The sequence below is a fragment of the Bos javanicus genome, chromosome 17 (genome assembly GCF_032452875.1).
Source record: "Bos javanicus breed banteng chromosome 17, ARS-OSU_banteng_1.0, whole genome shotgun sequence".
In the NCBI taxonomy this organism is placed as follows: Eukaryota; Metazoa; Chordata; class Mammalia; order Artiodactyla; family Bovidae; genus Bos; species Bos javanicus.
The window spans coordinates 29,515,243-29,527,471 of record NC_083884.1 but is presented as its reverse complement, the minus strand read 5'-3'; the positions used below and the strand labels follow the sequence as shown (position 1 = coordinate 29,527,471).

The following is a 12,229-nucleotide window of genomic DNA, read 5'->3' as shown; positions in this document are numbered from 1 at the left end:
ACAACAAAGGGACCTTGCTGAGTCTGGGGAAGCAGCCTGAGGCAGGGTTTGTGGGGAGCTGCACACTTGAAGGATATGCAAATGGCAAAGTGTGAGCAGAGACCCTGTGAGGAGGAGGAGGAAAACGCTATGATGGGAGGTATGGAAGGGCATCGCCAGGGACAGAGCACGAGCAATGCGGGGGACGAGGTAGTGAGAGAACATTACACAGGGCCTCGGGGCCAGCCCCGACCCTCATGGTTTCGAATCTCAGCTCCAGGCCAAAGACCCCATGACTGTCTCAATTTGTGGGCACTGTTGGTTGGACATTTACAGGTGCGCATTCTCATGCCACCTCATTGTCTTTGGACTACCGCAATGGTCTCCTAACTTTCTGTCCAGGTGCAAACCCACCTAAGCCGATCATAGAAAGCAGGGAGCGCCACGTTCAACTAGCAGCAGAGAGTGAGTGACTACAATGGGTCTATGAAAATCAACAGGATGGCAACAGGTCAGCACCACGCAGTCTCAGAACTCAGGATTCCCTTTGATCCATACTGCTTTGAATAATAGCGAAAACACAACAAAAGAAGAACACCTCAAAATCCAAAACCCCAGACAAATGGGAACCTTCCCAAATTCTTAAATATCAATATTTGATAAATACTGAAAATCACACAAGGTAAAAATGAACCACTGCAATTATACATTAAAATACATGAGAGCATCATTTTAGGAAGTACATGATTTATTACATGTGAGTTCATAATAAAATGGAGACTTGGGAACTTTAAAAATGAATTATGAGTAACAGATGTGAAATTCTCAAATCCTGAAGCCTGAAATACTAAAATTCTTGCATTTTTAAAAAAACTCTTTCTCATGATTAGCATAGTTTGAAAATTATGATTCTTTTCCAAGGGAAAAAGGAGGAATTAAAAAATAGACACGTTGATGAAGGCAGTGCGTTCTTCCCAGCGGGCTTTATTCTCCACTGAAGCTCAATATCGGATTATCTTTTACTTACAGGAAGCTGTCACTCTTCTGTTTTCCAAGAACCCTCCAGACAGAATGGAAAATGCATGTGCAAAATGACCCTCTACGCAGGTTTTACCATTTTAATACACTTCTGGTCAACCACTTCCCCAACTCTAGGGTTCTGTGAGTGAACGCTGAATAGTTTTAAATATTTTCCAGATTCATCATGGAGGCTGCTCTTCTTCTCTGCACTGTCATCGCACTGAGCTGCAATTGAAATGAACAATCAGTAAGTAGGTAACTTTTTCTATGGAAGATCTTAGACTAGTACAAAGTGTAACGCATCACAACTTACAGTTACTGAAAACAACTTTATTGTAAGGCGTCTTGTAAGAGGCCACTTTTTGTGTTCACTTCTCTTTTACTCTTGAGACTTTAAAATGATTACACTAGAGATGTGTGTGTAAAATATGACTTTCCACAGCTCAGTGATATACTTACAATTCCAAAACATATTTAACGGATGGGTGAAAGGCACCTAGATAAACGTTAACCAGGAAAGAGACTAGAACACAAACTAAGTGCAAGCCAGCACAGTGCAGGGCTGACAATAAAAAGATGACGACAGGTCACAGTGAGTCTACTGAGGAAATAATCCTTAAATATTAAGTTGGAACTCATGACAAAGACACAAGGTGAAAAATATCTAACAGTATAAAAGAGCATACAGCGTAAAGGAAGCCTTCCCATCTCCCGCCTTCATTCCACATCCCTCTTCCCAGATACAACCACCACTCCCAGCCTCTAAACAAACTTCTTCAAGTATCCTACATGAGAATATGTGCACATTACTGCTTCACTTTTTTTGAAGAATGATAAAGTACTATACACAGCTCTCCTTTCCCCCTACTGAAGTCCACTTTATTCCATCTGTCTTTTATCTTCTGTGCGCTCTGCTCCACTGCAGCCCTTCTTTTCGGTTGCTGTTGATTAGCCACTCTGCTTAGAACGGGAGCCTTTCATTACACACTGCAACTATTTTTCTCAGTTTGTCACTGACGTTACTTTTTTACGCAGAAATCTGAAATCTTACATAGTCACATTAATTTATTTTCATCGTTTCTAGGTTTTGTGTCACCACACTGGTTTTAAAAAATCCCATACAGTGAAAAGAACACCACGCGGCATTCAGTAGCTTAGAGTGATGCACTCAGAATATCTAACCATCTATACCATTGTCCCAAGATGGAGGAAGGCCCTACAGAAAACGCTGATCACAATAGCACGTTCCAAGCATGACTCAATGACTACAGCGCAGGGTCTGTGCTGAGCCAATGAGGAGATGCTAGTCGGCCTGAGTAAAGACAGCATGAGAGAGACAACAATAATCTTTTAACCCCTTTACTTTACTGAATATCAAGCCCTTAGCAGGATAGTATTTCTAATAGCAGTTCCCAATTTCTGGAAGAATATGGGAAAGTTAGAAAGGATTCAGAGAAGGCAAAGATAAAAATTTTTTTAAATTGAATATATGTCTTAGAAACAAAGTTTGAGTTGAATACTTTTAAAATAGAAAACAACAACAACAAAAAACTAACCCCAGGGAATAAATTCCTCTTTGTGTTTAGGGAAAATGGTCAATGATTACTTTCTGTCTTCAAATGAGAACAGAATGGCAGGAACAAAAAATTTAAAGAAAAGTCTGTAAGGCAGTTACTGACAAAACATTTTAAAAAAGGCTCACAAAGAGATTAGGAGAATCTCTGCCATTGGAGAGTTTAAATAACAGGAGAAATACTGTGGACTGTTGAGGTTTAATGCTGTTGGGAAGGGGATGGGAGTAGATGCCACCTGGATTATATCATCAAGGTTCTGTAACTGGACTCTTGTTACTATCCAACTCCAGGGAGCTGATTTTAAGTAGGCATTTTCTTTACCACAGGGCTTCCCTTGTGGCTCAGCTGGTAAAAAAATCTGCCTGTAATGCAGGAAACCTGGGTTTGATCCCTGGGTTGGGAAGATCCCCTGGAGAAGGGAACAGCTACCCACTCCAGTATTCTGGCCTGCCATGGACTGTGTAGTCCATGCGGTTGCAAAGAGTCGGACAAGACTGAGCAACTTTCACTTTCTTTACCACGGTCCTTAAAAAAGATAAACTTGAAGCTTTAAAGACTGTGAGGTAGAAATTTAATTTCTATGTATCTAATTACCTATTTACCACTTAATGACCATGCTAAGAGCTTTATATGTGTTAACTCCTTTGATCTTTCAATAACTCTATCAGGGAGGTGTTATTATCCTAAACATGAACAGACTGAGGCTTAGAGATGTTGAAACTGCCCAAGGTCACATGGCTAATTAATGGTACAAGGTTATTTGCCAGACACCAAAATACCTCCACTCAAGATACTGCCCTGAACATGTTGGCTCCTGTAACCTTATAATCTAAATGAATAAATGAATTCTTAAATAATTATCTCATCCATCAGTCCATAATTTCATAAGAAATTAAACGTACCTGATAAAACTATAATTACTTTTAAGAAGGAAAGGTAACAGAAGGGCAAGTTATGATTGGATTTTGAGAGCCACACCATGCTCATACCAGAAGCAGGTTAACAAAAAAATCTATAAATATCACAAACTGAATTCTGTGAGTATTTAGAGTTAATTGCTTTACTATATATGAAATTATCCAAGAATAATGTTAATTATTAGACTAATAATATCCAAGAATAATGTTAATTTTGATCGAAACAGTACATTTATAACCAAATATAATAATACACTTGGTTTGTTTCTGTCTAAACTATCTGTTTTCAGCCTATCTTTATAATCACTAAACTCCTCTCATTTCGTTCCTAACAGGAGAGACTATTTGCTCCTACTTTAGAACAAATGGCCCATTTCATTTATATGATATGTGAGCATTATGAGTAACTGCCCCTTATTATTTCATGGATGTTCTGCATTTTCTACTCTATTTCCCATTGGACAACTTTTATGTGGTATTTGAGATTTATATGGTCACATACAAATGTCCATTAAATGAAGTTAAACCTATAAGCTAGGTAATTTTTTTCCATTTAAAAACTGCAATAAAAACAGTTAGTGCAATTTGGAACACTATATTCAAAGCAATGTGATTCACTTTCAAGTCTCTCCGTGAATACCTGCCTAGTTTTAGGCAGAACATAATTCTAGAGCAGTGCTCACTGTGAAGACTGTGGAGCTGTTCTATTTGATGCTGGCCAATACGACAGTCACGGCTTCATGCAGCTTTTGAGCATGTGAAATCTGATAGTGTGAGGATTTCAATTTAGCTGACTTAAATGTAAACAGCGGCTAGTGGCTACATCTATCCATGTTGGACAGTGCAGTTCTAGACTCAGGTGATGTTTATTTCTGTTTCTAAAGTTTACTTTTTCAATCTCAAATATTAAACAGACTAATTTTAAGTAGCTTAGTCAAATAAAAATAAAATGCTAGTTTTCTGGAAACTGTTGAGGAATGTTTTTAATCTGTGACTTACTCAGACTCTCATCATCCAGGCATAATGAGGATGCTTCCTACCTGCTGGGAGGCCGAAGCAGCTCTCTGTTCCGCTTCACTCAGTCGCCTCTGAAGTCTGTTGGATTTTTCCTGGTGCTCTAGAATTAACTTTTCATTCTATTAAGGGGAAATATAAGACAAGTTAGAAATCTGTACGTGGCATGGAGGTGTTTCATGGAATTATCAATGAAAAATCTGAACATTATTTTATCACTTACAAAATGTAATGACAATATATCTCCAAATTCATATTTTTCAAGTTATGAACGCCAAAGTTCAGAGCTGGTTTTACATTATGACTAAATTGGTGTCTTCCCCACCCCCACCACCACCCACCGCTGTCACAAACCACCAAAGGAAGTGAATTAAATCCAAAGCAAAGTGAACCTGAAGACGAGGACGTTCAGTATGAGATGCTAGAAAACTGCTCTGCTGTCACCTGTGAGTGTGAGAGCACAGACCTGGGCCTCAAAGCAGAGTGTCACGAGGGGCGGGCTCAGTCTGACACTCTGCGCTTTTTGTCAGGTTCTCAGGTGATGCATACACTGTTGGCTGGGGCGCTCGAACCACTGTGCTCGCAGAGCTTCCAGGGAAGTGGTGACATCGTGCACACATTATTAAAGTCAAGGAGCAGAAAATACTCATTCCAGAAATCCTGATTTTTACAGAATTAGACTTATCTTAGTTAGGGCTTCCCTGGTGGCTCAGCAGTAAAGAATCTGCCTGCAGTGCAGGAGATCCAGGTTTGATCCCTGGGTCAGGAATATCCCTTGGAGAAGGGAATGGCAACCCACTCCAGTATTTAGCCTAGAGAATCCTATGGATAGAGGAGCCTGGTGGGCTACAGTCAATGGGGTCACAAAGAGTCAGACACGACTGAGCAAGTAACATTTGCACTATTGAGACTTATCTTAAATGATTTATATGCTGAAAGCATTATTTAAAAAAGAGAAGGTGGGGCTTCCCTGGTGGCTCAGTGGTAAAGAAACTGCCTGCAATGAAGGAGAAAGTGAAAGTGAAGTCGCTCAGTCGTGTCCCACTCTTGGTGACCCCATGGACTGTAGCCTGTCAGGCTCCTCCGTCCATGGGATTTTCCAGGCAAGAGTGCTGGAATGGGGTGCCATTGCCTTCTCCAGGGGATCTTCTCGACCCAGGAATCAAACCTGGGTCTCCCGCACTGCAGGCAGACGCTTTACCGTCTGAGCCACCGGCTCTCCTGCAATGCAGGAGACATGGGTTTAATCCCCGGGTCAGGAAGATCCTCTGGAGAAGAAAATACCAACCCACTCCAGTATTCTTGCCTAGAACACCCCATGGACAGAGGAGCCTGGAGGGTCAGGCACAATTTAGTGACTAAAACAACAACAAACAACAGTAATAAAAGAAGAAATCTTTTCCAAGTTTCCCAATACATCTGCATGTCAGAGGGTATCAGGGTCAATGGAGTTATTAAGGCACTACTAAGGGTTGCGTTGAAGCCCTTTTCCCCTCGGCTATGGATGAGACCTTACTTGGAGTAGGTTCTTTGTTGACGACTAAGTTAAGATGAGGTCATTAGGGTGGGTTCTAAACCAATGTGACTGGTGTCTTCATAAGAAGGGGAAATTCGGACATAGAGATTGACACGTACAAAGGGAAGAACATAGGAAGACACCATCAGCAAGACAAGGAGTGCCTAAGGCTACTGGAAGTGAGGAGAGAGGCCTGAACAGACTCTCTCCCGGGGAAGTCGGAAGGAACCAGAGCTGCTGTCTCCTGAGTCTGGACTTCCAGCTTCCAGAACTGAGAGACAGCCAGTACCTGCTGACTGAGTCACCCCAGCCTCTCTTCCTCTGTTAGAGCAGCCTCAGGCAACTACACAGGCATCGTGACTGTCAGTCTGTCACAACACGGTGTAATGCAGACAAGTGCAAGCAATCTATCAATTAAAAGATGTATTAGCCTTTTCCACGCTTAACTACTAGCCTAAAAAAAAAAAAAAAGTCTGTGCACACACAGAATTATTATATAGTTTTTTTGAACTAGATAGTTCCTGTGTCCTAACATACAAGTGGTAAGAGTGAATGTCATGCCTAGTAATACAAAATACTGAAATAACAGTATCCTGTTAAAATGTGCTTATTCTATTTCTTATTGTGCCCAAAAGCAAAATTAAATTGTATGAAGAGAACTCTATTAGCTGCTCCAATTTACCAAGATGTTTAAATATGTAGCCTTAAATTTAAGAGGCACATCATTAACATTAGAGAAAACCTGAGGAAAAACTGCCATCCTCTATAATAATCATTTTCAATAGTTACAATCAGATGATATATAAGGTACATATTTCTGTGCTGCTACCATAATGGTGAAAGCAGAATCCAGATTAGATAAATCATAATATATGCAACTGTTCTTTTTCTAACTGATCATTTGAGTTGCTTTTGATCTTCCAAAAAAATTAACATTATTGTGTTGAATATTTTCCTTTAAAATTTTTTTCATATTTTAAATTATTTCCTTAGGACAGATTCCTGGAAGGGGGAGCTACATCAAAGAGTATTTTAATGGCTATGGTCTAATTGTTTTCTAAATTTCTCATGTCAGTTTATAATGCTATAAGACTGAAGAGCAATGACTTCACTATGGCTCCTACGGAAGGCCATAGAGAGCTAGTGGGCCATACAGCCTGTTAATGAAATTCCAAGAAATATGTTAGAAATTAAAACATCAAATAAAGAAGTAGAGTTCTAGAAAGTTCTAATCATAATTTAGAAATTGTTTAACCCTTTTTCTTCAACGAAAATGACAATAAACCCTTGTTAACTTCAGTTCTAAAGCATTAATGTAAAGGAATGCTTTCATATATTCCAGTAGGCAAAAGTATTTCCTACATGTCTTTTCTGATGGATTAAAACAAAATTAGTGGAACTGGGTTAAAAAAAAAAAAATCTTAGACATGCACAGAAATAAAGAGGATCCTAACACTTCTGAAACAGCACAAGCTATATGGTGAAACTGAAATAGGAGCTCTGTCTTTGTCATTTAAATATGATGAATCACTGACTTTCAAAGCTTTTATTCGCATTATATTATGTGTGGACTTTTAGTGCTATGTATGATTTCTGCAAGAAATACTCACATCCGCATGGTCATTTCCAAGTAGAGAATTAATTTGGACTTGGCTCAGGTAAGATTCTATAGTGTGCGCTTCCCAGGAGGGCCATTATCTTACCTCAACTACCTTTTCATTTGCCATTTCCAGCTGAGAAAGCAGCTCTTGGGTATGAAGTTTCTGTCGACTCAGCTCACTCCTATTAATCAAGAGAGAGGAAAAAGAAGAGAAGAGAAAACCATTAATATAGCTGTTCAAAAACCTAACAAAATAGAATCTTTATTAGTGAGGTACATGTTCATGTTCTAAACAAAAAATATCTTGTGTGCAAGGACAACAGCGAGAATACACTTAACACTACTGAACTGTTCACTTAAAATCGATTGAGACAGTAAATTTACAATTTAAATAAAGGTTAAAATTGTCCATTTTATATTAGGTATATTTTACCACAATAAAAAAATCAAACCTCCGCTCACATATTTCGAAAGTGCCAAAGTATCCTTTATATCACTGATATTATTTGGCATTAAAATAAAAGTATATTCATATTAAACATACAGTATTTGTTGTTTTTAATGTTCATATATAGCACTTCTTAGAGAGGCTCAATTCTTGGAAATTTAAGGTAATGTTAATCACTCCAAACACCATTTCAGCTTAGTATATTCAGGATTAAAATATTAGTTTTGGTTGTTATTTGCTTTATCTTATGCATTCATATCCTTTATGCTTTATTAGATAGAATTATGCACATAAGTGTCATCTTTTTTTGTTGCTGTTCAACATATAAGCATTATATTCCCTTTGGCCAAAGATAATCTCAAAAGTCCCAGGTTAGAAGCAGATACAATGGAGACTTTAAAATAACTTTTACAGATCAAATTAATCTCTGAGTATTAAATAGTATTAAATAGTTCATTCAGGACTGGTTTTTATCCTCTGACCTTCTGCTTCTAAAATAAGTCAGTAGATCAACACTTCCAGTTATCAGCTTTGATTTTTTTTTCAAAGTGAGCCTAAAAACCTGGTAAGTCCTGTAAGTGTCCTATATTTGAATGGATAGTTGTTAAAATCAGCAAGCTATTTGTTATAAATACATAGGATAGAACAAAAAATGTCCACAAATCAACTTCACAAATATCTACTGAACACTCCTTATGGGTGGTAGTCAACATGGATGGTGTCATAACAGAACTTGCGGATAAATGGGAAACGCTCACTCCTACTCAGTGGCTTCATCAGTACACGTCAGGCCACTGACAACGAGGAGCTTGAGTACTGGTCACTGAGTGCGTGACAGACAAATTCAATTGTTTCACCTGAGCTAATTTTGGTGGTAACAATACCAGGTGGTGCTAGTGGGAAAGAGTCCACCTGCCAAGGCAGGAGACACAGGAGACGCTGGTTTGATCCCTGGAAGATCCTTGAAGGAGGAAACGGCAACCTGTTCCAATATTCTTGCCTGGAAATTTCCATAGAGAGAGGAGCCTGGCGGGCTACAGTCCAGGGGGTTGCAAAGAGTCAGACACGACTGAGCATTCATGCACACATATGACAATAGGGTAGGATAAACTGCTGTGCTTAAAGTATCTTGTGTGGCTTACGGGCTTCCCGGGTGGCACTAGTGGTAAAGAATCCACCTGCCAATGCAGGTTAGATGTAAGAGGCATGGGTTAAATTACTATTACTCCTCACCATAACAAAGAAAAGCAAAATTACTAACGTGGCCAGCCTTCTGGGCTGAATGTAATTAAAAGGTATGCACACTAGTGCTAAGGAGAAATAACCTCTGAGTACTGTGGAGAGGAAGATGATACAGTGATCGTATTTATAAAGTTGCCAACACTCAGTCTATACCTTTTCAGATAACACCTACTGCATGATTTGATACCTATGCTATTTGCTTACCCATGACAATTTATTTGAATAATAGAAATAATTTCTAATAATTACTATTAGTAATAATTTCACACAAAATTTAGGATCACAATGATACAAATTATTAACTTAAAAAAAATGCATTTATTTTTAATTGGAGGACAACTGCTTTACGATGTTGTGTTAGTTTCTGCCATATAACAACATGAATCAGCCATACACACACATATATCCCCTCCATCTTGAACAGATTATTAACTTTAAGTTACTTTTCCATCTGTGAAAATGTCTATTCTATTGTGTATCAAGCAGTCACCCTCACTGGACAGTGAGCAACACTGCTCTCCACCAAGAAAGTGGAGATAATGGTAATGGTCGTAATAATAGCAAACGTTCCCCTAGTGCTTACTCTGTGTGGTGGTGCTAGTGATAAAAACCCGCCTGCCAATGCAGGAGATATAACAGACATGGGTTCGATCCCTGGGTTGCGAAGGTCCCCTGTAGGAGGGCATGACAACGCACTCCAGTATTCTTGCCTGGAGAATCTAATGGATAGAGGAGCCTGGCAGGCTACAGTCCATAGGTCGCAGAGTCAGACATGACTGAAGCAACGTTGCACAGCGCTACTCTAAATACGCTAAACTAAAAAGGTCCGTTTTCATTCCAATGCCAAAGAAAGGCAATGCCAAAGAATGGCATTTTGAATATGCTGCTTTTGAATATGCTGTCTAGGTTGGTCATAACTTTTCAGCCACAAAATTAAAAGATGTTTACTCCTTGGAAGAAAAGTTATGACCAACCTAGACAGCATATTCAAACTACTGCACAACTGCACTCATCTCACACACTAGTAACGTAATGCTGAAAATTCTCCAAGCCAGGCTTCAACAAAATGGGAACCTTGAACCTCCAGATGTTTAAGCTGGATTTAGAAAAGGCAATAGATACCTTTTTTCTGTTTCTAAAGTTTATTTTTTCAATCTCAAATATTAAAGAGACTAATTTTAAGTAGCTTAGTCAAATAAAAATAAAATACTAGTTCTCTGGAAACTGTTGAGGAATTTTTTTAATCTGTGACTTAGAGAAATCAGAGATCAAATCGCCAACATCTGAGGGATCACTGAAAAAGCAAGAGAGTTCCAGAAAAACATCTAGTTCTGCTTTATTGACTATGCCAAAGCCTTTGACTTTGTGGATCACAACAAACTGGAAAATTCTGAAAGAGATGGGAATACCAGACCACCTGACCTGCCTCTTGAGAAACCTATAGGAAGCAATAGTTAGAACCGGACATGGAACAACAGACTGGTTCCAAATCAGGAAAGCAGTACGTCAAGGCTGTATACTGTCACCCTGCTTATTTAACTTACATGCAGAGTACATCATGAGAAACGCTGGGCTGGATGAAGCACAAGCTGGAATCCACAAGATTGGAATCCACAAGCTCCCACAAGATTGCTGGGAGAAATATCAATAACCTCAGATATGCAGATGACACCACCCTGATGGCAGAAAGTGAAGAACTAAAGAGCCTCTTGAAGAAAGTGAAAGGGGAGAGTGAAAACGTTGGCTTAAAGCTTAACATTCAGAAAACTAAGATCATGGCATCCAGTCCCATTACTTCATGGCAAATAGATGGGAAAACAATGGAAACAGGGGCTGACTTTATTTTTTTGGGCTTAAAAATCACTGCAGATGGTGACTGCAGCCACAAAATTAAAAGATGTTTACTCCTTGGAAGAAAAGTTATGACCAACCTAGACAGCATATTCAAAAGCAGAGTCATTACTTTGCCAACAAAGGTCCATCTAGTCAAGGCTATGGTTTTTCCAATAGTCATGTATGGATGTGAGAGTTGGATTATAAAGAAAGCTGAGTGATGAAGAATTGATGCTTTTGAACTGTGGTATTGGAGAAGACTCTTGAGAGTCCCTTGGACTGCAAGGAGATCCAAGCAGTCCATCCTAAAGGAAATCAGTCCTGAATATTCATTGGAAGGACTGATGTTGAAGCTGAAACTCCAGTACTCTGGTCACCTGATGCGAAGAACTGACTCATTTGAAAAGACCCTGATCCTGGGAAAGACTGAAGGTGGGAGGAGAAGGGGATAACAGAATGAGATGGCTGGATGCCATCACCGACTCAATGGACATGAGTTGGAGTAAACTCCAGGAATTGGTGACAGACAGGGAGGCCTGGCGTGCTGCAGTCCACGGGGTTGCAAAGAGTTGGACATAACTGAGCGACTGAACTGAACTCTAAGTGCTTTATATAAACTAACTTCTCTAGCTTTCATAATAACCCTGTGAGATCCCCATTTTTACACACAAGACGATTTAGAGGCAGAGGCATTTACAAATCAATTTAAGTAACTTGCCTGGAGTCACACAGCTAGTCAGCTGAGAGTCAGGATTGGAAAACCAGGCCCTTTGGTTCCAGCCTGTGCTCTTAGCCTCTCCCCTGTACTGTGCACCACGGCAGGCAACTGCTGAATGTTGGTTAGATGACTAAATAAAAGAGCATGTTTGTGTGTGTACGGGGTATTTTAAGGAGCATAGATACTTACCTGGAAACCTGACAAATTATATTTTTACTTCTGATTTCTTCCCTAAAGCTTCAGTCCTACACTCAAATTTAACATGACTAACATCAAACTTTTTGCACTACCCTGCCAATCTACTTTCTCTCTCAGTGCTGAGATACAACCTATTTTTCATCTTCCTACTCAGTCCTTATACTGACAAC

At 39.4% G+C, this 12,229-nt stretch overlaps 1 protein-coding gene across 1 annotated transcript in view; it reads right to left on the bottom strand.

The window, feature by feature from the left end:
* Window positions 1-709: 709 nt before the first annotated feature.
* The window catches only part of SCLT1 (sodium channel and clathrin linker 1), a 225,907-nt gene continuing 214,387 nt past the window's right edge, over window positions 710-12,229 (bottom strand). Inside the window, exons 19-21 of the mRNA XM_061384197.1 lie at window positions 7,724-7,802; window positions 4,531-4,626; window positions 710-1,224 (exon numbers count right to left, since the gene is read on the bottom strand). Coding sequence (XP_061240181.1) covers window positions 1,162-1,224; window positions 4,531-4,626; window positions 7,724-7,802 — 238 coding nt within the window. The 3' untranslated portion in view covers window positions 710-1,161. The remainder of the gene's footprint in view (window positions 1,225-4,530; window positions 4,627-7,723; window positions 7,803-12,229) is intronic.